The sequence below is a fragment of the Wyeomyia smithii genome, chromosome 1 (genome assembly GCF_029784165.1).
Source record: "Wyeomyia smithii strain HCP4-BCI-WySm-NY-G18 chromosome 1, ASM2978416v1, whole genome shotgun sequence".
NCBI lineage: Eukaryota > Metazoa > Arthropoda > Insecta > Diptera > Culicidae > Wyeomyia > Wyeomyia smithii.
In genome coordinates this window covers 24,360,485-24,387,186 of record NC_073694.1, presented here as the reverse complement: position 1 = coordinate 24,387,186, position 26,702 = coordinate 24,360,485, and the positions used below count along the sequence as shown (strand labels likewise).

Genomic DNA, 26,702 nt, shown 5'->3' with positions numbered 1-26,702 from the left:
AACCTCTCGGCCAAGTGTACGCAGCGATTTAGCCACTTTTCCCTCGGTCTTCCTCTTCAGCATCCTTTGAAGCTTCTTGTCGCTCAGGGTCGTTGGCCGTCCGGAACCTGGCGTTCTTTAGATGCTCTGATCGTTGTCCAATAGTGTCAAGATGTTGTAGATGCCGGAACGGGCATACCCGGCGTCCAAAAAGTTCCGCACGTTCCGTTTTTGACGCGGTGGTGTACCGTCCTTTGAACGCGCACACTTCTGAACGGAGTACCTTCCCTTTTTTCGCCATCCCAGTTAGAGTTTGACTGATAGAGCTGCCAATTTTTTTTTTGCCAACTGATGAGTTACTATGATTGATGATGTATGAGTAGTTTCGTCAGCGCGATTAAAGGTAAACCCATGAAAAATTGACAATTTTTGTCCATTTTTTTACCGCGAACGTTATTTTGAAATTCTTTTCTAGAAATTTCAAATCTTTTATACAAGTGCTGTTGCTCTTGTTCTAAGGTTCTTGCTCTACCATCACAAGAAATAATACCCTTTATTGCTACTTTTGTTACAATACAAAAGAGAAAGGTGACTGAATTGCGCCTAAACTATTTCCCCTAAGACCATCACATCCATATCATTTATCATTAAAATTTCATATTTGTTTTGGACGCATGATTTGAATTGTTTTCGGTGAAAATATGACTTTGTTTTTGGCTAAGCAGGAGACTTGCTGTGTTAATTTATTATTATCATATGTGTTTACACAGATCGTAACATTCTTTCATTATCAGCTGCTATTGATTAAAAAAAATGAATAAAAAATAAAAAAAGTTCATTTTTGCAAATTTTTGTCACATGTTTCTTGGAATATTTTACAAAAATTTCTACAATTCTACAATTGACTCAAGGAAGCAGTTTTTGATTGCTTCTTCTATATCGAGGAATGCCACTCGTGAGTTTTGATTGATAAACGTTTCTATTTTCTACAACAGAATTAGAAAGAATGTATGTACTATTAAGTTGGTGCTTCGATTTATCAATCAAAATTTCCAACTGAACTTTTATATATGAAGAAGTGGTTTTGTTTGCCCGGTTGTAGGAATATACCTGGTCGAAAGACTTGTTCTGTATATTGGCTGTTCTTGCTAGACTTTTACAATATGTGACGATATTTTTGATCCAATCAAAACATGATTATATTTGGTTCAAGTCTTTGTAGTAATCATTTCGCGGTGTTCATACTATTTGCATTACAGAACGCGCCCATCGCACAATTCGATCAATGTCATGTTTCATTTGCCAATTTATTTATAAATAAATCATCTATAATTAACGAAGCGGAACGCCCGGTGAAATCGTCTGACAGTTTAAAGACTCAGGTTTGAAGCTTTGATTCATTTAACAATTCGTTACTGATGGGGCTTTATCTTTTAATTTATGTTTGACTTTGTAGGTCTACAATGATTGTAGGTTTTTTTGTTTAAGGAACTATTTATATTCATCAATCACTAAGCGAAGGTAGCGACCTTCTTTCCGGTGTCAATGAGAACTTCCAAATTGCAATCGAATCGATAAATGCTTCCGGCAGAAATGAACGGTCGAATGATTATTATTTCTTTGTGAGCTCGACGGGATTATAACCCATTTTTAAACGTTCTGAATCGAAAAGAATTAAGCAAACTCAGTTAATTTGCGCCACGCAAAAGTACATCCTTACAACTGATGTTAAAAAACGATAGATGTAAACTATCTAATCAAACCAGCTTCTAGCGGTGATGTAAACGCATTTTTCTTTCACACACCGCTTCCGTTGAACTCAAAGCTTGCCGTTTTGCTAATTGCCTAACAAGCCAACAAAAGAGCAGCGATTGGACTCAATCAAAGTGAAACAAATTGCGTTTATTTATAGTTCCAACAAAGGCCGAACGAAAACTCCCACGCGCCACGAAAAAAACTTGAAAGACACAAAAATCGATAACTCAATGTCCCAATCCCAATCCCTCAATGCCATCGTTCGTTGGCGTTCCAACAACGAAAAGCGAGCTTTCCCCCACGCATCATCGAACCATGCGGGAGGAAGTTCAAGGTTTTCTCGTCTAAGCTTATCAACTTACCTGGTGCAGCAACCTGCCGGGAAACTCTTCGCTCTCCGGCGACGGGGTCGAGGTCATTTTCACTCACTACTATCCAAAGCACTTAACCCGTCCGGTGGATGCTCTGATTTCGGGCCATAATTCACTATTTTTTTCTTCCGGAATTTCCACCCTTCGCCGTTGCTTTCTTCCACGGTTCGACGGCACTCTTAACCCAGTTCCACTTGCATTCGATTAGCGTTGATACCCCCCGCTGGACAGGGATCGGAACGAATGACGACGGAATCACCAGCGGTGCTGTGTTTAGTGTTCTCTCGAAATGCACCAATTATCGGAGACCGGATGCAACCAATTTATGCAAGCAGCTTGTGTGGGAAACAATGCTAAATTTTCTTTTTTTTTACGATGCCCGAGATTTACGACTGGTCATCATCGACCACAGAAACTAGACTGGTGTTGACCACTGCGCAAGTGCGATGGAACTGAAGGAAATTTTTCGCACACCAACAGAGGCAACCTTCAAGCGGATCGAATCGGAACGCGAAGCGAGTAGAGGAAAAATAAATAACAACAGAATTAGGAGATCTTCACTATTTTTCGACACTTTTACAAACTAGTACGAACTTCACATTATTGTTTGATGATTTCGAAACGGTTTGGATGTTGAACAAACTAGACAAAGCACTGCAAATACTAGGCAAAATTGCACAAGCTGTGCATGATAACGATTTTATCGACATTTGTCCCTTTTTGTTGGTAAGCAAACACCAGCTGTTTGTGACAGTCTCTGTTTGCGTGTGTGTGAAACGCGATTTTATTCCGAGATTGCGTTTGCGAGTTGAAGCGCAAATTTTCTAGTAGGGTTGCCAGGTTTCTTATTACACGACTGATAAATAGATGAAGTTCTAAACCTTTTAGATTTTTTCAAGAAATATGCACTTTGTACCACGCTTACTTCCAGATAGCTTAATTTATTCCAATTTTAGGGAATCGATTTATTAGTTATGATTACGTCTTAAATGCCTGGTTCATGTTTCATTGCATGGTTAACGTCTTCAGTATTTTGTTCTTATTTCTATCATTTTGTTTCTGAGAATCGGTACTTGAATGTACTACTAATCTATGATGCAAACGCATTGCTTGTCATTTAAGGTTAAGTATCTTAAAACACTTGTCCAAGAAAGTTTCGTATTCTCACACACATTTATTCGTTCACAATTGGCCCTCATTCATTTATAATACCAATTGGGTTGTTTAGCTATTCACGGATTTCCGATTTTTATATAACATCTGAAATAGTGTAATTTTCTGAACAAAACGTGATTTATTAAAACTTAATATCATTATCCTTCGATTTTTAAATAAAAAATAAAAATTCGCTCTAAAACGTTACAATGACAGTTGGTATATGGGCGAACTGTCATTGTAGCGATTCGAGCAGATTTCGGGCAGTTTTAAATCGTTATTTAAAAAGCGAAGGACAACGATAGATTTTTTTTAAATCACGTTTCACTTAGAAAATTCAGATCTCTCAGATGATATGAAAAGCTGATATAGCTAAACAACCCAATTCAACTACTTTATTTTCCAACTCTATTCCAGTAGAATCAGAACTTAAAACAAATAATTATATTCACAAACCTATTTACAAAAAAAAACTCAGACATTCCTCTACGCAAAAAGGAGCACATCATCGTTTGATCCACCAATAACTTCTCGAATCCATCCCACTTGCTGGGGGACCCCGGCAAACACCCCGGGAACCCCCTGTCCACAACTAACACCCCAGGACATAACCCCTACCAGCAAATAGGCTCCATTCCGCTCGCAAATCAGTGGACTACCACCAGAACCCTTGCAGGAATCCAATCCTCGAACGCCTCCGGCGCACAAGAAACTATCGTGCATCTGGAATCGCCTGCCAAGTGACGCGTTGCTTTGTAGCTGCCGGTTGCACTGTTCCGTGGTTAGTGGGCTCATCGAAACGTACTGCTGAATCGGTTCCTCCCATTCCGGCGTAGCCGGACTGGCACCCCAACCGGTCAGAATACAGCTACTCCCGGAGAATGAATCCCTTGGAGAGGGAAGACAAACGCTAGCCACATTTGCGAGTGAATCATTGAAGGGAGCGGAAGCCACCAGAACTGCGATGTCGTTAAACAACGAACCGGAATAGTAGTTCGGATGCAGTACGATTCGGTCCACGAGTCGCTGCTGATCGGGAAGCCTCTCCCGGCGATGACGACGATCCCAATCACCGGCGATGATGCGAAATTGCTGCGGTGTGTTGCGACCACTGTAAGAGAAAATAGTTTAAACTTCACTCATCAACTAGAGATCCGTGTGTCATACTTAGCTACACAATGGCCAGCCGTCACAACGGCTCCGGACGATATCAGAGCTCCTCCGCATTTATACAGAAAACTCCCATTGGTGAGACGTTCCTCTATATAAACAGTCCAGGGAAATTCAGCGAAGTTGACCGTCCCACTGAGACGTTGCTCGACGCTATTGGAGTCGTCGTCTACGAAGTGAATCCGGCTAGCCAAAGCTGCCCGTCGTTGGCCACACTTTTTCTGGGCTCTGAGAGGGGTTGGTTTATTGGTAGTGGTTGTTGTGGGAATAGTGGCGGGAGCTGGAGTCGTTTTGACAACGACGGACGGTGTCATATCGAAGATAAATTCGGCTTCCAGCTCGAGTTGATTATTGGGGCCGTTGAACTGGTCCAGGAGGGCGGTGATTTCCAACAGCAAACTCGCATCTATCGATGGATCTGCAAAGGTTGGGGTTTGGAGATCGGCTGGAGGTCTTAGTGGTAGACTAGGAAGTGGTCCCGTAGTGGTAGTCCTTGTAGTGGTAGTCCTCGGAGTGGTTGTTGGTTGCGTTGGAGGGGGTGGCAGAGTATGGCCAACCGCATGTGGTAGTGGAATAATGGCATTTCGGCGACAGCAGGTATTTCCTGATCCGCAGAGGGCATCCCTGAGGAGGTAAATTGGAAAGTGCTCTTGATTACAAACTATAACTATTCTATAACTATGACATATGAACGCGTGAAATGTATTTTTCATATACTCTTCCAAATAGGTTATGGGCCCAGACTAGTTTTTCTTTAACCCGTAAAGACCCGGGACGGAACTTGTTTTTTTGAAAATGCTCGTTCTCAGCACTGGAACGGCCGATTTGGGAAAACTTGGAATTTTATTCAAAGGGAATAGTAGCTCTAAGTTTTGGTAAAGGTGCCACCTCTCTGGACCCCTCCCCATTTTTGTGAGACGCAAATATGTCTGTGTTTTTTTTTCTAATTTTTCAAAAAGATTGAGCAAACACTGGGATTTTTTATAAGTATCAATTGCTCCGTATCAAATCATGTCAGGTGGATGGTATGGTATGTGAGAGTGAATTTTGGAGCTTCCAAATTATTTCAATACAAAATCACAAAATTACGTATTTTTATAAAAATTTGAACAACAACATCGTTCTTCAAATTTCAAGCTCTACATTTTTGCGGTAAGGTCTCCTGAATCCATACGCGGTGTAATATTTATTTTAGCATGCAAACATTTTGAGGAAAACCAGTTTAAATTCACCAAAGTACGTATTTTCATGGAAACCTGATTTTCTCAGTCTCCCACGGTAGGTTTCAACTCAGCTATTCAATTTTCAAGCTCTATATTTTTAGAGTAACGTCTTCTGATTCCAAAGATGGTAAAAGATTTTTTCTACCATGCACAGATTTGGAGAAAATCAAGTTTTCATAAGAACTCGTACTTTAATGAATTCAAACTCGTTTTTCTCTGAATCTGTGCATGCTAGAATAAATCTTTCAGCATCTTTGGATTTTAAAAACGTTACTCTAAATATAGAGCTCGAAAATTGAAGAGCCAAGTTGAAACCTACCGTGGGAGACTGAGAAAATCAGGTTTCCATGAAAATACGTACTTGGGTGAATTTAAACTCGTTTTTCTCAAAATATTTGCATGCTAAAATAAATTTTTCATCGCGTATTGATTCAGGAGACCTTACTTCAAAAATGTAGAGCTTAAAATTTGAAGAACGGTTTTGTTGTGCATTTTCAAAAAACAAGTTCCGTCCCGGGTCTTTACTGGTTAAATTAGCATTGAATCCAAATTGAAAAAGATTCTAATTCTCAAAACAGCGATAAAAGATTCAATTATTTTCGGCAAAGGGAAAGTTAAAAATGATTCTTCAGAAGCTGACAAAGAATATTTTAAAAAGAAAATCGATTAGGTAATTTTTCGCCAATTCCCATTATGGCGAAGTCATATTTTAAACTACATCAATTCGGAGTAATCGCGTTTAATGTTTCACACTTCAAATCGCAGTTACTTCGCAGTAATCCAGCTTCAACTCGTATTTGAGTTTTCATAGAAAAAATGAATGATTTGTTGTTTTTTTATTTTCAATCGTAAGATTGGTTGAAATATTTTGATATATTCGGATATCTATCGCCTATCTGTAATTGTGTTGCAATACATAGTATTATCGGCATCAACTCCGTCTTCCTCTATTTCCAACAGAACGCAAACGAAGCTGGCAGCCTTGCTGCAACCAAATTGCGTTCCCTTTTGCTCCTCTCCACATTTTGACATTTCTGAATAAACTGACGTCAGATTTTATGCCGTGCGGCTCACAATGCGGATCGATTGTTGTGCAAAAGTTCTCAAAATGATTTGTGTTTTCTGCTAATAATGATTGATTAGTTAATAGTACGCGCAAATTTCGTCAGATTTGCAACGTTAGTGAATTGGTCACTACTGGATTTACATTTAAGCAATGGTAAGTTCGAGATTTCATTCTAAAGAAGGCGCAAAAACCATCCGACCTTGACACAATACGGGAAGTTTAATTTTTATTTGTGTCCTTCGCAGCAACGTCTTAGCAAAGCAGGCAGGCTAGTCTACCTGCAGCGGACAGCTCCGGCACTGTCCGCAGCAGGGTGCAGCTCCAGGTTGCAAAATGTTTCGCTCCAATGCACGGCGGTAAGTCGTTTGAAAGCGGTGATGTAATCAAGTTATTCACACTCAACATAATCAAACCCCTTCTTGTAGTGTTACTCATCCCGACGGCCCGGCTTCTTCTCCCAGGTGCTGGACAACATCAAGGCGGAGATGGAGAAAAACAAAGAGATGAAAGATAATTTGAAAAAGTTTCGCGAGGAAGCGCAGAAACTGGAGGAATCCGATGCACTGAAGGCCGCGCGGCAAAAGTTTAACACCGTCGAATCAGAGGCTTCCAAAGGTAGTGATGTGCTGAAGGAAAATTTGGACAAGATTCGGGGGAAGGTGACGGAAGTGTTGGACGAGGCGGCAAAAACAGACATTGCCCGCAAGGCGGGTAAAATCGGCGAGGAGCTGGGTAAAACGGCCAAAGGCATGGGAGAGACGATCGCCGAGAAAAGTCAGGAACTGGGCAAGAGTGGAGCCTTCAAAGGTATTTCGGAAGCAACCAAAGCCGTGCGGCAGGAGATCGACAGTCAGGGAATCGCAGCGAGAGTTTATCGAGCACCAGAACAGCTGCGAAAGCGAGTTGAGGTAAATTTGTCAGATGCCTCGCGGGTGTTCGAAGCGAACACAGAAGCGCTGGGAGTCGAACTGCACAAAGATAGCAAATTCTACCAGAGCTGGGAAAACTTCAAAAACAACAACGCCTACGTGAATAAGGTTCTCTCGTGGAAGATGAAGTATGACGAATCGGAGAATCCGATGATCCGGGCGTCTCGGCTGCTGACGGACAAAATGAGCGACGTGATGGGTAATCTCTTTTCGAAGACGGAGCTATCGGAAACGTTGACGGAAATCTGCAAGATTGATCCGAACTTTGAGCAAAAGCAGTTTCTGCGGGACTGCGAGAACGATTTTATCCCGAATATCTTGGAAGCAATGGTCCGCGGTGACTTGGAGGTCCTGAAAGACTGGTGCTTTGAGAGCACGTACAACATTATCGCCACACCAATTGCGCAGGCCCAGAAGGCTGGCTTCTTTCTCGATTCCAAGATTCTCGACATTGAAAACGTGGACCTGGCAATGGGTAAGGTGATGGAACAGGGCCCGGTGTTGATCATTACCTTCCAAACGCAGCAGATCATGTGCGTGCGGGATAGTAAAAACAACGTCGTCGAAGGCGACCCGGAGAAGGTGATGCGATGCAACTACGTGTGGGTTCTGTGTCGGGATCCGAACGAACTCAATCCGAAGTCGGCCTGGCGGCTGATGGAACTGCAGGCTAATAGTATAGAACAGTTTGTCTAGTGGTTGAATGAGCAGAGAGAAAGAGAGAATCGAAACGCGGACAGTTGTTCCTTATTTTGGTCCGTGTTTTGTCAGCGGAAATGAGAAAACAAAAGCTCTCGTTCGACGATTGTTATTAAGTCTGTCGAAACGAAAATGCTGTAAACTTATATTTTAAACTTCTTAGTCCTAGCGAGAAACCGAGAATAAATGAGATCTTTTTTTGTTGATTGTCGAACACAAGAAACGACTTAAACCTATTATAGTTTTGTTTGTTTAATCCGAAATGCCATTAAGCGGAGTAAATAATTAAAAGAGCAACTTTACCTTGCCTGTTTACCGGTGGCGGTACTCTTGCACCGTTTGCTCGGCACACAAATGCAGTCCGGCGAGTCATCGGTGGCTTCCGTGAATGTGTTGTCTTGCACCCGGATGTGGTCGAATTCGGTTTCCTAGAAGGTACACACAAATGCCGTTCATTAGTCGGTGCTTGGTTCTAATGTGAGTTTGAAAAGTGATTAAACCAACTTCATGCATTAAACTTACGTGACTCATCGCACGCTGCTGCGACTGACTGACGGTAGAATTCGAAATTACCATCACACTGAGTCTCTATAAAATTCATTAAAATAATGAAGCCCAAACAGTTTTGAAAGAGTATTTAAAAACAGTGGAGTCCATCGAGGTAATTATGCCTATCATAAAATATTAATGTTTAGCACGTCAGTGCTATTTGTCTTGCAAATGACCCAGGCTCTAAAAAGGAATAAATCCCCTTTGATTTTTTGGTAATAAGATTGGTTAGCTTTTTGAGGCGGTTGACTGTTTTTGAGTGAATGTATAGTTTTGTTCTTACATTGCGCGTTTTATTTATTAGATAACTTTAAAAATGATATCGTAAAAAATCAAGCTGAAATGAATTCGATCCAGCGAAATTCAAGGTTAATAATAGCAGCTAAAAAAAGGGAACAGTTGACATTCCTAAGTTTATAAACAGGGGCAAGTTCGATCAATGATTTTTTAGAACGTTAATCTTTTGTTCTTATCACGTTTTCGAATGCTCGCAGAGTAGAGGCAAAGCCTTGGTGCTACATTCCGATTCGGAATTTGACCTTCTGTTTATCTATACACAGACTTCGCAGCCGACTGTTAAGTGTACAGGACAATTGCGGGGCTAGCGCTACGATCCTACTGACATTAACAGTCTCTCCCGAACCGGGACTCGAACATACGTCGACTGGCTTGTTAGGCCAGCATCGTACCTCGAGACCAACTGGGAGATATGCTCGCAGAATAGGGCGCACTAATTGAAATGGGATGCAGTCTTAATTTTTTTTACATTATCCTGTTATTTAAAGTCTCATTAACAAATTTCATGGTTTTTTTCACAACCTTTTCATCGTCCCTTTCCTATAGTTCCCTTTCTCCTTTCTTTAAATACGTTCCCTTTTTCGTTAATTTCTCACTTCTTTCTGTTTTAGTGTTTTCTAGTCTAAAGTTGCCTCCTGAGCATACGTTGAATTTAGTTTTGGCATTTCCTGGTCTCTATGGCATCGTTTTTGCTCCTGTATCTGTTTGAGATAGGTAATATGCCTTTTTGGCCGAAATATTTTTCGCCATTCTGTTTTTTGATATAAACAGCTAAATTTAGAATCATTTGCTTTGTTGACCCTTTTCGATCCTCAAAAGCGTTTTCTTCTCACTCATTCGGAACTCAACAAAGGATAATTCCTTTAGTCTTTTTCACCTTAAGCAGCGTTTGTCGCTATCCTAAGCTCAATTCTGGATCATATTATTTTGTCCTGCTTTCTCCTGACGTGATTTTTGCCACTTTCGGAAAATTCAACATTTTTTCTTCACTCTAATCTTAATTTGTGATCATTCTTCTTGATCTCCAGTAGTTTCATTTCATCATTTTCACCTTAATTACTTGTCTTTTTTGGTATTTCCTAGATATTCGCCATTATGAGCTCAGCTTAAGATAATTTTCTTCTTTGACTTTTAGAAGTGTATTTATTGCTACTCTTAGTTTTTTTTTTGATTTATTTTGCAAATTGCCATTGTTGCGTACACTGTTACCAGGTTAATTTTATTGAAAAATAACGCAAATGAGAACTAAAAATACACATAAACTAAAATATTGACTAGGAAAAGTTACGAAGAGAAAAACTGGGCAGCAGGCTGCAGCAGTATTGCTAGTAAAATCCAATGGTGAGCCGTTCGTCAGACATTCAATCAGTTTGGGGTGAATAACTTTTCCGACAAGCATCGTAGCTCCTTACGGTCTTCAGAAGAGTTTTTTTTCAGGTAAATTTCTTACAAAGATCATGTATCGATATATTTTTAGGAGTCAACTGGACATCTCTTGAGAATAAGTTTTGAAAAAGTGGATTTTCCCATATAAAATCGTATGGAAACTTAAAAAATCGGGCGCAAAAATATAGTTCCACCAATCGATTTGAAAAGTTACACGGTTGTTATAAGACACATAAAGAACACGAAAAGTGCATGGGAGCTGAAATTTAATTTTTTGTCCCACCCTAATGGACAATCAGACCTTGGACGAGGTGTAAAAAGATTGCGGAGAGGTGGAGAACTACAAAGCCGTTGAGAAGTTGACACGAGCAACTATCGAGACATCAGAGCGTCTTGAACTGTCCTACAGGTCAGACGTTTTTTCGGTTGCTTGTGGACTGGTCTTTGACTGCCTATAGCTTCAAAGTTTGTGTTTTGTCAGTGTGTCTTTTAAAGACTACCTGAAAGTTATTTCCCATCAGTCTTTCTCAAGACTACCTACTTTTGAATTTAACATTTGTTTTAACTTTTTTTCGTATCACCTGAAATGGCTGGACGGAAAAAGAAACCTCGCATCGCTGCGGGGAGGAAAAGAGAGGCATCTCTTTCTGACACATCGAGTGTCTGTAGTGACAATCCTTTTGATATTTTACCTGAGCAAGAAGCTGGTGAAATGGAAGTTATTAATAATGAAACTATACAAAATATAAAATTTTTAAAAAAGGAGAAAGTTCCACCTATTGTGGTAACTATTTCTTCTGAATTTAATATATTCAAAAAGGAACTTTCAACGTTTGTTTCTGACGTTAAAATTACCTATCAAATTGGCCGTAGAGGTGAATGCCGCTTATTAGCCGACTCAGTAAAGGGTCGTGATCGTCTTGTCCAGTATTTAACTGACAAGATGTACAAATTTTTTACATATGACACCAAGAACGCCAAGCCGTTCAAGGTTGTCTTGAAAGGTCTCACCAACGATCAAACCGTTGATGAGATCAAACTTACTTTAACAGAATTACTTGGCATAGCCCCTACCCAAGTAATTCTAATGAAACAAAAATCACGAGGCGAAAACAGTCAGAGAACTGGAATTTCCCTTGTTAATTATTTAATTCATTTTAACCGCAATGAGGTTAACAACTTAAAATTTTTTGAAAAAGCACATGCTTTGTATAATGTGCGTGTAAAGTGGGAAATTTATAGGAAGTATGGCGGAGGTGAAAAGCATATCACCCAATGCCGTACTTGCCAACGTTATGGCCATGGTTCCAAATTCTGTAACATGGACCAAAAATGTCTTAATTGTGGAGACTCTTCTCACAAAAAGGACACATGTCCTGTGAAAGAGAGTAAAAATTTTCGCTGTGCGAATTGTAACGGCAACCATATGTCAAATTTTTATCAATGCCCAGTCCGTTTATCAATTGTTAGGGCAAGGCAAGGTAGACAAAATTCAATTTCTCAATTGAAACCAACTTCAAAACAAAATTCTCCAAGCGTACCAGTGACGCATAGTTTACCTACTCCTTTGCATACCCGTTTAACTTATGCACAGGTTACAGGTAGATCGAACATTATACCGCCTAGTGTTGGTAGTTCGAAAATGACCGTTAATATGGGTAAACAAAACACGCTAGAAAATAATTGTACACCTATCACTCCAGCTAATATTGCTACCGAAAATATTTTTTCTAATGTCAACTGCCTGGGGCCTATTACGGCAGGTAAACTTTCTTTTTTGCAACAGGCAATGTTCGATCTTATGAACGCCATGTTGCAGGCAAAATCAATGTTTGAAGCCATTCAAATAGGCACAAATTTTACTATTAAAATTGTTTCTAATTTAAAATTTAGCAATGATTTTAAATAAAACAATTAAAATATTAAATTGGAATGCTCGCTCATTGAAGGCCAATGAGAATGAGCTTTTTAATTTTTTAACAGTAAATAATGTGCATATTGCAATTATTACTGAAACATTTTTGAAACCTAACATAAAATTAAAATATGATCCCAATTACGTGGTTCATAGATATGATAGGATTCAGGGTTCCGGCGGTGGAGTTGCAATTGTTATTCATCGCCGAATCAAACATCGTGCTCTTCCCCATCTTGAGACGAAAGTTATTTAAACTTTGGGAATTGAAGTTCAAACTGAACTTGGGATTTTATTTATTGCCGCAGCATATTTACCATTTCAATGCACACGCGAGCTCAAAAATTATTTTAAAGGTGATTTACAAAAACTCACCAGAAATCGTTCGAAATTTTTCATAATCGGCGATTTTAACGCTAAACATCGTTCATGGAATAATTCTCAAAGTAATTCCAATGGCAAAATTTTATTCAATGATTGTTCTTCAGGATACTATTCTATTTTGTCTCCGAATAGTCCTACATGCTTTTCTTCTGTAAGAAACCCTTCAACAATTGATTTGGTGCTAACAGATCAAAGTCATGTGTGTAGTGATTTGATCACACATGCTGACTTTGATTCTGACCATCTTCCAATAACTTTTTCTTTATCACATGAATCAGTTTTAAACCCTATGAGCTCTGTTTTTAATTATAACAAGGCTAATTGGGAAAGATACAAAACTCATATTGAGAGAAATTTCAATAATGAGCTTGATTTGCAAAACGAAGTGAATATTGATTCCGCTTTGGAAGCATTAAAATGTGCAATTGTTGATGCCAGGAATTATTCTGTTCCAAAGGCTCAAGTGAAATTTGATTCATCAATAATTGACGAAAATCTTCAACTTCTAATTCGTTTGAAAAATGTCCGCAGACGTCAATATCAACGTTCTCGTGACCCTGTTTTTAAAACTATTTATAAAGATTTACAGAAAGAGATTAAACATAGATTTACTCTTCTGAGAAATCAAAATTTTGAGACTAAAGTTGAAAAATTGAAACCATATTCAAAACCATTTTGGAAGCTGTCGAAGATTCTTAAGAAACCTTCAAAGCCTATTCCAGTTTTAAAAGATGGTGAACGTTTTCTTGTATCCAATGAACAAAAGGCTCAAAGACTTGCTCAGCAGTTTGAGAGTGTTCATAACTCAAATTTGAATTTTGTGAGTCCAATTGAAAATGAAGTCACACGTCAATTTGATTTAATTTCTTCCCAGAATTTTTTACCTGCAGAAATAATTGAAACTAACTTGAATGAGATTAAATCAATTATTAAAAATTTCAAAAATATGAAAGCACCTGGTGACGATGGAATCTTTAATATACTAATCAAACATCTCCCTGAGAGCACAATGGAATTTTTAGTGAAAATTTTCAATTGCTGCTTCAAAATTGCATATTTTCCCAAATTATGGAAAAATGCAAAAATTACTCCAATTTTAAAGCCGGATAAGAATCCAGCTGAAGTTTCAAGTTACCGACCAATCAGTTTGCTTTCTTCAATAAGTAAACTGTTTGAGAGAATTATTCTTAACAGAATGATGTCACACATCAACGAAAATTCAATTTTTGCAAATGAACAGTTTGGATTTCGCCATGGGCATTCCACAACTCATCAATTGCTCAGAGTTACTAATATGATACGAGCTAACAAATCTGAAGGTTATTCCACTGGAGCTGCTCTTTTAGACATAGAAAAAGCATTCGACAGTGTTTGGCATAAAGGTTTGATTGCGAAATTGCAAACTTTTAATTTTCCGATTTTCCTAATCAAAATTTTAAAAAATTATCTTACTGATCGAACTCTGCAGGTTGTCTATCAGAATTCAAAATCTGATAGATTTCCTGTCAGAGCAGGTGTACCTCAAGGTTCAGTCTTGGGGCCAGTCCTGTACAACATATTCACTTCAGATCTTCCTGATTTGCCTCCAGGATGCACAAAGTCATTGTTCTGCGATGACACAAGCATTTCCGTAAAAGGAAAAAGCCTTCGTGTCATATGCAGTCGATTGCAGAAAAGTTTAGATATTTTTTCTTCCTACTTGCAAAAGTGGAAAATCTCTCCCAATGCTTCTAAAACTCAAATGATAATTTTTCCGCATAAGCCTAGGGCGTCTTTCCTCAAGCCAAACAATAATCACGTTGTCAAGATGAATGGGGTTATTTAAAGTTGGTCCGACAAGGTTAAGTACTTGGGACTAATTTATGATAAAAAACTTATTTTCAAAGAGCACATTGAGAGTATACAAGCCAAGTGCATCAAATATACGAGATGTTTATATCCTCTCATTAACAGGAATTCTAAACTTTGTTTAAAGAACAAACTTTTGATTTACAAACAAATTTTTAGACCAGCAATGCTTTATGCTGTACCGATCTGGTCAAGTTGCTGTTCAACAAGTAAGAAAACGCTCCAAAGGATTCAGAATAAAATTCTGAAAATGATTTTGAAGCGTCCTCCTTGGTTTGGTACACTCGAATTACATAGACTTACTGGTGTTGAACCATTAGAAGCTATGTCAAATAAAATTATTAACAATTTTCGACAAAAATCGTTGCAATCCTCAACTGCTACGATAAGCTCTCTTTATAGCCAATAAGTTAGCAATTAAGTAAGTTGTAAGTTTACTTCCCCTTTTCTGACAAGTAGGTTTAAATCCCTACGAATGATAAGTCCTTATTGCGAAAGCAAACAAATCCTAACAATTAAAATTTCAAATTTCTAACAGTGTTGAGAAGTCACCATTTTGTGATTGGACACACATACTCATTATTTACTAATATTTATCATAAATACTTAAGCTACTAACAAATCCCCCCTTATAAAAAAAAAAAAAAAAAAAACTATCGAGACATGATCCTTCTCAATTACACATATAAAATTCTCTTCCACATCCTGTTCTTTATACCTGAATAACCTGGTGCCGGTTCTTCAACCGATTTGTAGGCACACCAACGAACAATTGGGTTGAATAAAACAGCTAATAATTTTAAAATAGCTGAAAAAAGTCTGCATACAGGTGAAACGGATTGCCACAACGCTCAGCTTGATTTATCAGCTGAACAAGCAATAAACTCAGGTTTAAGAAAACTTGTGAAATACTCCACGCCATTATTAAATTGTCGGCTGGTTAAGCTCTATTTCAACATAAAAAATAGCTATTAGACAACATCAATTGAACACTGAACAAACTTGTTGAATACACGCTCCTAAACACGGCTGAACTTAGGTCGAATAATGTATCAGCTACTTGTACATTTGGCTTTCTAAATAGCCGAACAAGGGCTGAAAAAGAAATACGACTTCCTTGAACACGATAGAACACGTTTTGTCAAAGTGACGGTCCTCTCACATTGGTCGATTTTATAAAAGGCACTGTTGAATTTTATTATCAGTGGGTACGGCTAGCCGTGCTGCAAAAACTATCATTATTTATCGTTTACACTGTTTGTTTCTGTTTACGAAGTGCATAAACTAGCGATAATTTCTTCAATTTAGGGATATAGACTGTTTCGAAAATTATAAATACATCTTCTTTCTTGGATAAAACAAAAAATACAGGATTTTTCGGGTCATTTTATTCTGAAATATAGATAATAAGTGTTTTCTTTCCAGTTTCAATTCAAGTTGGGATTATTTTTCGTAGGATACGCGAGTTCTCTAACTTTTCTCTTAACACTACTCATAAGCTTTTGCACAGTGTGTTCTCCGACCATTTTTACCACTTGAAGCCAATCTTTTTTAAATATTTCAACATTGTCCGCTGGTTTGACATATTTCCTCAGTTTCAATAGGGCGAATTTCAGGGCAGTTTGGAGGATTCATCTCCTTTGGGACACATGTGACATTATTTGTTTTATACCACCCTAGTGCATCCTTAGAGTAATGGCAGGGAGCAGGATCGAGCCAAAAGATTGGAGGATTGTTATGCTGCTTAACCATGGGTAACAACCTTTTCTGCAAACACTCTTTCACGTAAATTTTACCATTCATTGTGTCATTCGTAATGAATGGACGAGATATTTTCCCACATTCACAAATGGCCTGCCAAACCATTACCTTCTTGCCGAGTTTTTCGGTGTAAATGGCTTTCACTGGTCCAGGGACATCCTTTCCCTTCGGTGATGTATAAAATTGCGATCCTGGCAGAGTCTTATAGTCCAGTTTTATGTAGGTTTCGTCATCCATGATAACACACCCCATTTTTTTGGTCAGAAGTTTGTCATAACGCTTCCGAGCTCTCGGTTTCACAGATTCAGCTTGTTTTGGATTTCGTTTTGGCTGCTTCTGCTTCCGACGGGTCTGCAGACCCATTCTTCCCTTGGCACGCATAACGTTACTCGCCGAGGTTCCAAGCTTTCTCGCCACATCTCGTACTGATACTGAAGGATGCCGCTTGTAGTATTCCTAAACCTTTTTGTCCGTTGTGGGATCAACAGGTCCGGGTTTTCTATCACGTCTTGGGGCATCAGTAAATGTGCACTCTTCACAATACTTCCGGTTGCGGTTTGAACTGCTCCGACACTTATACCTTCTTCTCTGGCTAATTTCCTTATAGAAAGACCACTCACGGTGCCCCATTTGTGCACAATTCGCTTTCTTTGCTCGGGAGAAAGGCCACGCAATTTCAAAATTTCGCACTAAATGTTAGAAAAAATGACAGCATCGGTTTCTTTTGGATGTAAACAACAGGACGCAGCCAACGTTTGGTTGAATACTGCACGTTATTTGAAATGACGGTTGATCGTAAGTGTATTTATAATTATCGGAACGGTCTATATGATACAAATGCTGAAGCGCTTGTTCAGCTACAATCAAGTAGATGCACAGCCAATGTAAAACTGTTTAAGGAATAAACTGGAAATAGACGTACGGGTTAAATAGATACGTAAGCGTGTATCACAAGATAGACATATCGGCAACGCGTTCTACCAACAGCTTAATTAGCATGAGTTCGAGATTCGAGACTGGCAGTAAAGTGATTGGATACTAAAAAGGTAATTTCCATTAACAATTATATAAAAATAAACGATGAAAAATACACACAAAAGTGCAAAAAATGGAAAGATTTAGATGTGTTCGAATCGCCTGCACAATAAAAAAAAATTGTCTAATTAAGACGAATATATGATTTGAATTATATTTATCGTAGCTGTAATAAAGCTGAAAAAGCACTTTTTCAGAAAGACAGAATGTACAATTTTAGCCATGGAATTGTCATATAGGCGCTTATTTAGACTATAAGCCAGCTACTGTTGGCTGTAAGAGTTTTTCTCGAAGCTTAACAAAGAATAAATAATCGCTTCTACTGAATCGATCAGCATGTATAGAAGTTGTTCAAATGGCTGAGTTATTTCTTATTAAGCCCTTGTTCGGCTATTTAGGAAGCCGAATGTAACAAATAGCTGATCTAGTTCTCCAAAACAGAGTGATTTAAAGCTGATCAAACACTAAAAAATACATTATTCGACCTATGTTCAGCCGTCAGCCGTTTTTGTTTTTAAGGGATTTTAACCGTGGCGATCATTCGTCCCTACAGCCGTCAGCCGTCTCAAATCCGGATGGGGTAGAACTTGCGATTTTGAGTCATTCAAAAAATTGTTTAGCGACAAAGATGCCAAGGGTCTAGAATTAATTATTCCTTCAATTTGGGTCAAACCTGTTACTAAATCCTCGTACAACAGAGATGTACTGCCTAACTACCGAAGTAAATGTTTCTTTACCACCTTCATGGTGGCCTCCCATAGATCACCAAAGTTGAGAACCCGAGATGTGATCATATGCCGTAGTATTCCGTCAGTTGCGAGAGCAGTAGCTATGGGACCAGTTTCGTCGGAATTCGTGAGCATTTTGTAAAGAGCATGTAGTTCATTTCGAGCACCGACAAAATTCATGGCGTTGTCGGAGTAGATATTCTCGGGTTCACCACGTCTGGCCACGAGCCGTTGAAGAGCCGAGACAAAGAATGCTGTGGATAGATCCAGTGGGTGAAGCAGATAAACAGGGCAATATAGGCTTTAGTGGGAGCAGACTTGCGTTTAAGGGACTTAACGAACACCGGATAATAATAGTCTATTGCAGAGGATGCGGAGGTACGACTTGGGGTAATGCGTGCGATAGTAGCTGTCCGACAGCTTGTTGCTGAAATTGAGAGTTCGCACGAGTACAACGGTAGCAAGTTAGTGCAACAGCCCTTCTTCCATTCGTAGGCCAATATTCGTTCCGAACTGAGCTCATAAATTGGTTCCGATGCACCCGTCAAGCAATGCAGCTGATCATCCTCCATGTCAAAAGCAAACCCAGGAGTCCGAAATTTGGCCAGATCGAATAGACCAATCAATGGACATCACCCAAAGTATTTTTGCGCGTACAATAACAGGGGAAATTATTCCCATGGGATCGTACATCTGAGCAATAACTGATAAACTTCGATTCTTGGTATTCTTTCCGCTCGTAGAGAAGGAAGCAAAATCAAACCTTATCTAAGGCTTTTACCGTTTGTTCTACCTTTTTATTAAAGCCCAAGTTTTCGGCTAGTACTTCCTTCAAGACCTCCGGGAAATTTGAGCACCATTTTCTCAAGGTATATCACTCACGGTTTATCAGCTCATCCATCTCTTTGCGCAATTGAATCGACGACGGTGTATCCAAATCGCTTTTTACAAAATCATCCATATGAAACTCGCGTTTGATGGAGGCGGCAGCGAGAGCAAAACAAGAACCGTTATCTCCTTTTTCATGGACCCCACTGCGACCAGTAGTTTTATGTCTTCTCCTCCCTTATTGACCTTATCATATCCCCCTGCAAGCTATCACTCTAACAGCGTATAACGTGCTATAGTCTGATATTATGAGAACATTAGACCAGTGGTTATTAGGTCTGGTGGAAAGTTTTGTGTGGAAGAACGAAACGACTTGGTTCTACTAAGATTCGAACCTATCACCACCCGCTTGTCAAAGCGGACTCTGTAACCTTGCAGCTACGAGTAAGTAAGTGGAACTCTAGTAGCTCTATTTATGAGCTTAATTTTTCGTTATTCTCTACTTTTTTTTGTTCCCGCTTATTTTCCGTCGGTCTAGTTCCGCCACTGTTGTGGCCAATCACCGACGCCCAGGGAGGCGACTCCACACCCAGGACCCTAACTCACGACCCGTTTATTAACGGACCGGCGCCAACGGCTTTACTTCCTCATGCGATGGAAGGCGTGATCCCAGAGATTTTTCGCCTCAGAAAAATCTCCCGGTGTCGGCTAGGATTGAATCTAGACCAGTTGGGTTGGTTGTGAGTGGATCACGCCACCTCACAATCATCGACACCTATGTCGACAGTGGGATTCGAACCCAGGCATCGAGCGTGGTTGGCGGAGGCGTTACCAACCACACTAGGCCTCCGCTCTATTCTGTACTTAGTTTGTAATAATTTTCTTTTTGGTAATTTTCATCATTCTGAAATAAAATTGAGATCAATTTCCTTCTTGAAATGGTTATGAAATGGTCAAGTAAGCCTTGACCTGCTGTCAAGGCTTTTAAATAACGGCTGTGAAAAATCATCGTCATTCTTAGACTGATGACATACATCCGCCTTTATTGCAAAAATCTACGATCAACTCGAAACAAAAGACTACGTGTAGAAAATTCAACTTCATTTTTTTCTTAACACGATAGCAAGGAAAGCCCTTATATACCTGTATTAGATACACGCTGTATAACAGGCGTAGTGAAATATGTTAAAGGAGAGTTAAAATCAATGTTTATATTTGTCCTATGGCTGTATATACCTTATAATATTTTTCAAAGCTGGCAACGGACCACTAAATTGTTTCTGTCAGCACCAAAAGCATGATTATTTGTTTTTGTGCATCAGCTTATTGTTGTCAAACTGTCAATTGATATCGATAGTTATCGAAAAGGGCCGGACACTGTTGATAATTATCCATAGCCACTTCAATCGGTGTTTTCCATCCCTAATGTGTGCTCGAACCCAGTCATTCACTGTTTTGTTTCTCTCCCTCTCCTGTTGGAATATTTAACGTTTGCTCCCAAAAAGGGCGAACAGAAAATCAGTGATAGTATGCGTATGCAGTGAAGGAAAAAATGAACTTTTTGTAAATTTCATATTTGCTTCGCAGCTTGGCTTGACCACCCACTCTCCCCCTCGTCTCGTTTCGTTGCAAAACTTACCCGCCTCTCCTCTCGGAGGCTACGTACTTTATGAACAATCCGTCAACAATTATTCGTCGTTATCATTTCTGTAGAACACAACATAGGGGAACAACGGGCAAGACGGTCACCCTCAGGAAATCATTCATTATTCTGCTCAAAACACAACATTGCAACCAGCGATATTCATAATATTCGACATTGACTAGTGCTTTTTATAAAATATGGCAAACCTTTCATTTTTAGAGTGATTTTATATTAGTTTTCACAATGGGCGCAACTACGGGGGGGGGGCTAGGGGGGGCTGAAGCAAACGTGTTTAGCCCCCCCTAGAATTTCCCAGAGAATGATTGTATTCAATATATATATACATTCCATGCTACTTATCAGAGCATCAAAATCAACACAAATTGAGATGTCGTCATTCATTGGCTAAAAACTAGTTCTGCACCCAGGATCGATTCTCAACCCTTGCTCTCTTACTCACCTTACCAGTCAGAGGAGAGCTGTAGTAACTCGTGCTGTATCAAGAAGTCGCCAGTTTACTCGGTTTTGGGCTGTGTTTCACCAGTTTCCCAGACGTCTCATCACTCGCAAGTCTCTTTCGATGTGGTCGAGCCATCATGCACGCTGCGCCCCTTAATTTCTTGTGCCGGTAGGGTTGCTGAAGAGAAGTGATTTCACATGGTTGTCGTCCGGCATTCTTACGATGTGACCGGCCTACCGCAACCTATTGTCTTTCGCCAGGTGTGCAATGGGGTTCTCTCCAAGCAGCGCTTGTAGCTCATGGTTCATGCGCTGTAGCTATTATCCGTCGTCCGCTTGTGCTCCATCGTAGATAGTCACCTTCTGTTCGCCGATAGGCACCTTCTGTTCGGAAATATCAAAAGGACTTCCGTGGAGGACTATCGGTTATCAGGGTTTTGTAGTTTTTTTTTTATCGAAGTGGTCTTGTCCGATCATCACCGTGATTGGTGCGTACGTTTGTAATGTCTGAGAAGAACGGGCCGTCGTTGAGAACGTGGTCAATTTGTTTCGCTGTACGTTGGTCGAGGAAAGAAGGGACTTTGGACTGCTAATCCGCGGGGAGCTGCGAAGGTGGTGCATAGCAGGCTGTGCGGGCCGATAACCGGTTTATATAAGTCTATCCTTCCGTTCATGTCCCCAGCGACGATCTTGATATCTCTACGCGAGCAGCTATCGTACAGTTTCTCCAGCTGTGCGTAGAACGCCTTGTTCCCTGCATCAGGTCTTCCTTCGTGAGGGCAGTGCACATTGGGAATAGTGTAGTTGTGGAACCGGCCTTCAATTCTCAACAAACACAACCTGTCGCTGATTGCCTGCCGCTTTGGTGGTACAGTGCCTTGCGGCCACAAATCCACCGTACCTTCTCTCCTTTCAGGCAAAGCTCCTGGAGCGCAACGATGTCGAAGTGGCGGGGTTCTAGCTGATCCAGCAGAATCCGGTCGACAACCGGGTCGTTAAGCGATCTACTGTTACATGTATTGAGCTTCTAATCGTCGTCCCTATTTCGTCGGCTGGGTCATTGCCGATTGTTCCGGTTCGTTTTGAATTCTTGATTCTCCGTAGTATGTTTATTTTAGTATGCTGCCTTACTAGGGCTGCGATGCCTAGTCTCGCGACGGAGCTGCCGCCATGGATGTAGCTGGCGAGACACCGCATTTAATAGTTCAACCGTCCGGTCCGGATCAGTCGCTGTTTGAGCCGCCCCTAGCCTGTGGGGTAGACGCGCAGACAAGCTGCTCTCTAAGGAGAACAACTACTCCACCGGTTCGCCGGTTTTTCCTTGGTTGCTCGTATCCCAGTCGGTACCACGTGGAGGTAGGAATAGGGCATTAAGCCTTGAACCACACTGGGGTCTATTTTATTCTAACTAGTACGGGTGAACTGTTAAAAAGCACTGCCCAGCCGTTTACCAAATCTAGCTCTCCTAAATATCGAATCATTGTTGCTGAAAGAGCTTGGCGTTGTCGATGTGTTCAAGATATTCAGTACATCATCGGAGATTCTATCCCGAAGTGATTTTTTCTGCTCCTACGATACTATTTTAAGCGTTATTAAATAAGCATATGCAAACTCTTTTTCCCTTTTTCAAAATGGCATACATGAAAACTAGCCCCCCCTAGAAATTTTCCTTAGTTGCGCCCATGGTTTTCACTAAAATAAAAACAATCTCGAAAAACCACTATTTCACAACGTGTACATGAAACGGACCGGCTGTGCTGGTAAGACGGCCCTATGAAAGACTATAGCAAATTTCTTTTCTTTACGGGACGACGCGCTGCGCAAAAAAGCCCGTGTTTAAAGCTTACCGTCCGCTGCGCAGATGGAATCATTCACATCATTTACATGTAGCATATTTACAGGTTTTAACAACGTTATTTTTATTTCAAATAAGAGTTGATGACTTTAAGTCTCATCTCACGTGCTAAGAATGCTGAAAGAAACAATATTAAATAGTGCTATCGTCGTTTTCTCAGACTGCCCATTTTGCGAACACAACGACTGACCGTCTTGCCCAAGAGGCAAACAATTTTTTGGATCAATGTGATTTCCAAAAAAAATCATATTTTCACTAAACTGTCTTCACCCACATGTTTCAAATATGCTTAATTATTCCAATGTCATTGAAAATTATATTTTTCTTTACCGCAGCAGAAGCTTAAATTCGGCACGGCAAAAACTACATCACATTGCTTTGCTGTTGGGGGTGAGCTCATTTCGATTATTTCTCAAATAACTAACTATTGTTTCAATCTACATAATATCTCGAAACTCACAGAATGCTGTTGGTATGTAACTGGCACAAAGGATTTGTGTTATTTTCAATGGTTTATATAGAAATGCGCAACGGACCATCTTACCCGCCCTGTCCGTGTTGCCCGTTGTTTCCCTATTGTGGCGACGAGGAAGTTAAAGTCACTCCCGGAAGCAACACTTCAGTTCCTCTTTTTGAAGATTTCAAGCAACAACGAATTCGAAGATGACTAACCATGGCTCCTGGAACTAACCCAGCAGCATGTGAACAGTATCCTGCCAAAGCACCCCCGTGAAATCAATTTCGAAGGAACCTGACGCTGGAAAACAGGAAGGCTATTGTTCCTACATTAAGTAGAAGTCATCCAAGTCGCTCGACAAACCATTCCATTCCAAAGGACACCAAATCCGAAGGCATCTCATTGGTTAAGAAAGTGGACTTCTCAAAGAACCGGAAGTTCATCATATTAGATCTCAACGGCTTCCATATTCATTTGTTACTGGACAGTGCGTCGGACATTACAATAATCTCCTTCAACTCAAGACACGGTAGCTTTAGCTGTCAGTGCATCAGGAGACGAGGTTAGTATCGGTTATTTCCTAGCAAAAATCACCATACATGGCATCAACAAGCTTTGGTTGGTTGGTCACTGATCCGGTCCGTACGGCAGAAGTCCGAGCCCTTGGTAGAGAAGCTTCGTTACAGTTACAGATTCCTTGAGGTTTTTCAAAGCTCCCTTGGTCGTTGCACCAAAGCACCAGTGAAACTGAACCACAAACCCGTGTATTGTCCGAAATGGTCGGTGGCCTACTTTGCACTTCCCAAAGTTGACGCCAAACTACAGAGATTGATAAAGGTATCATTTCACCAGTTCAATTCTCCGCCCAGACGGCCCTCATCGTGATTGTCTGCAAGGCTGACAAGGTCTTCGTTTGTGTCTGTGGTACACTCTACGGGTCTCAACGACGCGCTGGAATCTGATATCCATCCTTTGCCGCATCCGGACAACAAATTCGAGGAGTCGAACCCCCTGGTGCTCTCCAAAGAATCATCAACAGTAGCCGACCTTCCAAGTTTTAAACCGTAGCTTAAAGACGTCATGTTTGCTGGAAAAAAAAAACTCAAGAGAAGCACGATCGCAGCCTTTACGCCGTATTGGAATGAAATCAAGACTATGGAATTTATCACCGCATCGAGTAGTGCGGTTTCAATCTTCCACGGATGAAGTTCCTGGATAACATCATTGACAAGAATTGTCTTCAGCCAGAATGGTCCCAGATGCCAGCCACTAAGGACGTCTTGCAGCTACGATTTTATTAGGGACCAATCAACTAATACGGACGAACTATTGGCCAGATGAATGAACTTCGGGCGCCAAGGGACCGTCTGCTGTAGAAGGACGCCAGCTGTGATTGGACTACCGAATGCTAGAGATCCTTCGAACGTTGCAAGACAATCCTCATCTTCGATTTGTTACTGACTCGCTACAACATTCTGGGATGAATCGCACTCGATCTTGTCGTGCCAAAGATTCTAAGCCAAACTAAAGTGAACACGAAGTAAAACACCTAGTTCAACAGACGTCTACACCATAATAGGGGAGCTTGAGTTAGATACCGGTCTACGCAGAGGTTCGCCGTTGCAATGGAATTGAGTGAGTTCTTGGAACGGTTCTTGGAGCGTAAAGGCCGAGTAAACTGCAACAGCTGTGAAACTTCATTAGGCCGTATGAATAAAAGAAGTTACTCTGCTTCTCCCGTAAGATTTGCACGGGATGAGTAAAGCAAACGCTTTTATTCATACGGCTTATTGTCATTCTTATTCCGGTCACCAAAGAACTAGCTCTTAACTGTTATTAGTCGTTATTATCTCTGAAGAACACAAAAAGAGTTGTATGTTCTTTTCGTCATTCTAGACTCAATTTATGATTATGAGCTCACTTTCTTATCTTATTTGGTATTTTCTAGAGTTTAGAAGCGATGTACACCATTCTCAACTCTAGATGAATGTCTTTTTTACTTTCGAAGTCGAGGGTTTGTGGAATTTTTCCATCATTTACTTCAATAGGTTAAACTTGCCGGTGGTTACTTTTCCTTTCTCGAAATAATCAATGAAAGTTATTCCACACACATCCCGGAAAACCGGTGACAGCAGTTGAAAATGTCTTCACTTCGTTCAGTCTATTGTTTCGATTTTTCTTTCGTCTCGGGTGAGAAGTGGTTATGTAGCGACACAAAAATTCGCCTCTGTTGCTGCGAAACATCACAAACAGTTTGTTTGGTGTACATCGTTTGAAAAAAAGTATTGCTTCTCAACGATGGTAACTTTTTTCACGGACGCAAAAGCACTACCAACTTCTATGCTTCCACAAGATTTTATTTACGTTCCAGATTTTTCAACATAAGCGCAATTTCAATATTTTGATGTATAAATCGGGTATTTTTAATTTTTGGTTTCATTTCAATGCTTAAACTTTTTGCCTTGATATTTCGAATTCATGATAGTATTTGTTTTCGATACATTGAGCAATTATAGGATTTCTACGAAATCGATTTACTCTAATTGAGTCGTAAAATCAGAGGTCTGATTTTACGTACTGTTAATTTGTATTTTTTTCTCTAGAAATGCGTGAAAACAAATTCCGTCACAAATGCAAAAGATCCCCGAAGTGAATCAAACAAACAATCCTTATCGCAAACACGAATCACACAGCAAGCCTTGCTCTCGCCGCACTCTTCCACACACTCTCTCTGATGGATGCACTTCAAACTTGAACCCTCAAGTCAATTACTTTTTAATTATCAATTACACGCTAGTTTACTAGTACGTATTACTAGGCCGCCATTGGCCATCCCGGGCAGCGGGATGGGCGCCAAAATTTCTACACTCACATTATTCACCACGATCGCTTTCACGTCTTTTTCCTCCCGGTACTCTTCCGCCTTCTTGATCAGATTGGCGTTCATCCACCAGAAGCTGCCATCCAGTTGGCCATGAACTAGTACTACTGGTAGCAGCAGTACTACAGCACACACAAGCTGCACTAACCGTAGCTGGGTTCCCATTTGTTCACGACTGTCACGATTGCCACTGGTTCAGGTCACTTGTTCAACTGAGTGCACCGTGGCGAGTGATTGCAAAATTTATTAACTATGATCATGATCATCATCATCGGTTCTGTGTTCTTCGCTGTTGTTGTTTATGCGATCCTCGATTGTGTTTGTGTA

At 40.3% G+C, this 26,702-nt stretch overlaps 3 protein-coding genes across 5 annotated transcripts in view; 1 reads left to right on the top strand and 2 right to left on the bottom strand.

Moving 5' to 3' along the window:
* LOC129717908 (leucine-rich repeat serine/threonine-protein kinase 1) overlaps positions 1–2,846 on the bottom strand; it is a 45,438-nt gene extending 42,592 nt beyond the window's left edge. Inside the window, exon 1 of one of the 2 annotated variants that reach the window (XM_055668186.1) lies at positions 2,097–2,846. In XM_055668186.1, coding sequence (XP_055524161.1) covers positions 2,097–2,153 — 57 coding nt within the window. In that variant the 5' untranslated portion in view covers positions 2,154–2,846. The remainder of the gene's footprint in view (positions 1–2,096) is intronic. The other variant, XM_055668187.1, reaches the window with a different exon arrangement.
* Positions 2,847–3,259: 413 nt separating this feature from the next.
* Positions 3,260–26,587, bottom strand: LOC129717909 (inactive CLIP domain-containing serine protease A28-like). Of its 2 annotated transcripts, none has more exons than XM_055668190.1 (4): positions 26,367–26,587; positions 8,651–8,775; positions 4,428–5,054; positions 3,260–4,371 (listed from the first exon to the last, which is right to left on the bottom strand). In XM_055668190.1, exons 1-4 carry the CDS (start codon positions 26,538–26,540, stop codon positions 3,747–3,749), a joined length of 1,551 nt encoding a protein of 516 aa, XP_055524165.1. In that variant the 5' UTR covers positions 26,541–26,587; the 3' UTR covers positions 3,260–3,746. The 2 variants fall into 2 exon arrangements, with proteins under 2 accessions (XP_055524165.1, XP_055524166.1); XM_055668191.1 differs by lacking the exon at positions 26,367–26,587 and adding an exon at positions 8,870–9,616.
* On the top strand, positions 6,686–8,583 carry LOC129717914 (mitochondrial import inner membrane translocase subunit TIM44). Its single transcript, XM_055668201.1, has 3 exons — positions 6,686–6,872; positions 6,965–7,075; positions 7,145–8,583. The coding sequence occupies exons 1-3, from the start codon at positions 6,870–6,872 to the stop codon at positions 8,342–8,344; spliced, it is 1,314 nt and encodes a 437-aa protein (XP_055524176.1). The 5' UTR covers positions 6,686–6,869; the 3' UTR covers positions 8,345–8,583.
* Positions 26,588–26,702: the final 115 nt, after the last annotated feature.

Bases quoted from the DNA above. Each gene is read 5' to 3' on its own strand.
- LOC129717914 (XM_055668201.1), top strand. The intron at 7,076-7,144 runs GTAAGTCGTTTG...CCCTTCTTGTAG, and splicing joins TTTCGCTCCAATGCACGGCG to TGTTACTCATCCCGACGGCC.
- LOC129717909 (XM_055668190.1), bottom strand. From the start codon at position 26,540: ATGGGAACCCAGCTACGGTTAGTGCAGCTTGTGTGTGCTGTAGTACTG. The intron at 8,776-26,366 runs GTGAGTGTAGAA...TGTACCTTCTAG, and splicing joins AAGCGATCGTGGTGAATAAT to GAAACCGAATTCGACCACAT. The intron at 4,372-4,427 runs GTATGACACACG...TTTCTCTTACAG, and splicing joins GCTGGCCATTGTGTAGCTAA to TGGTCGCAACACACCGCAGC.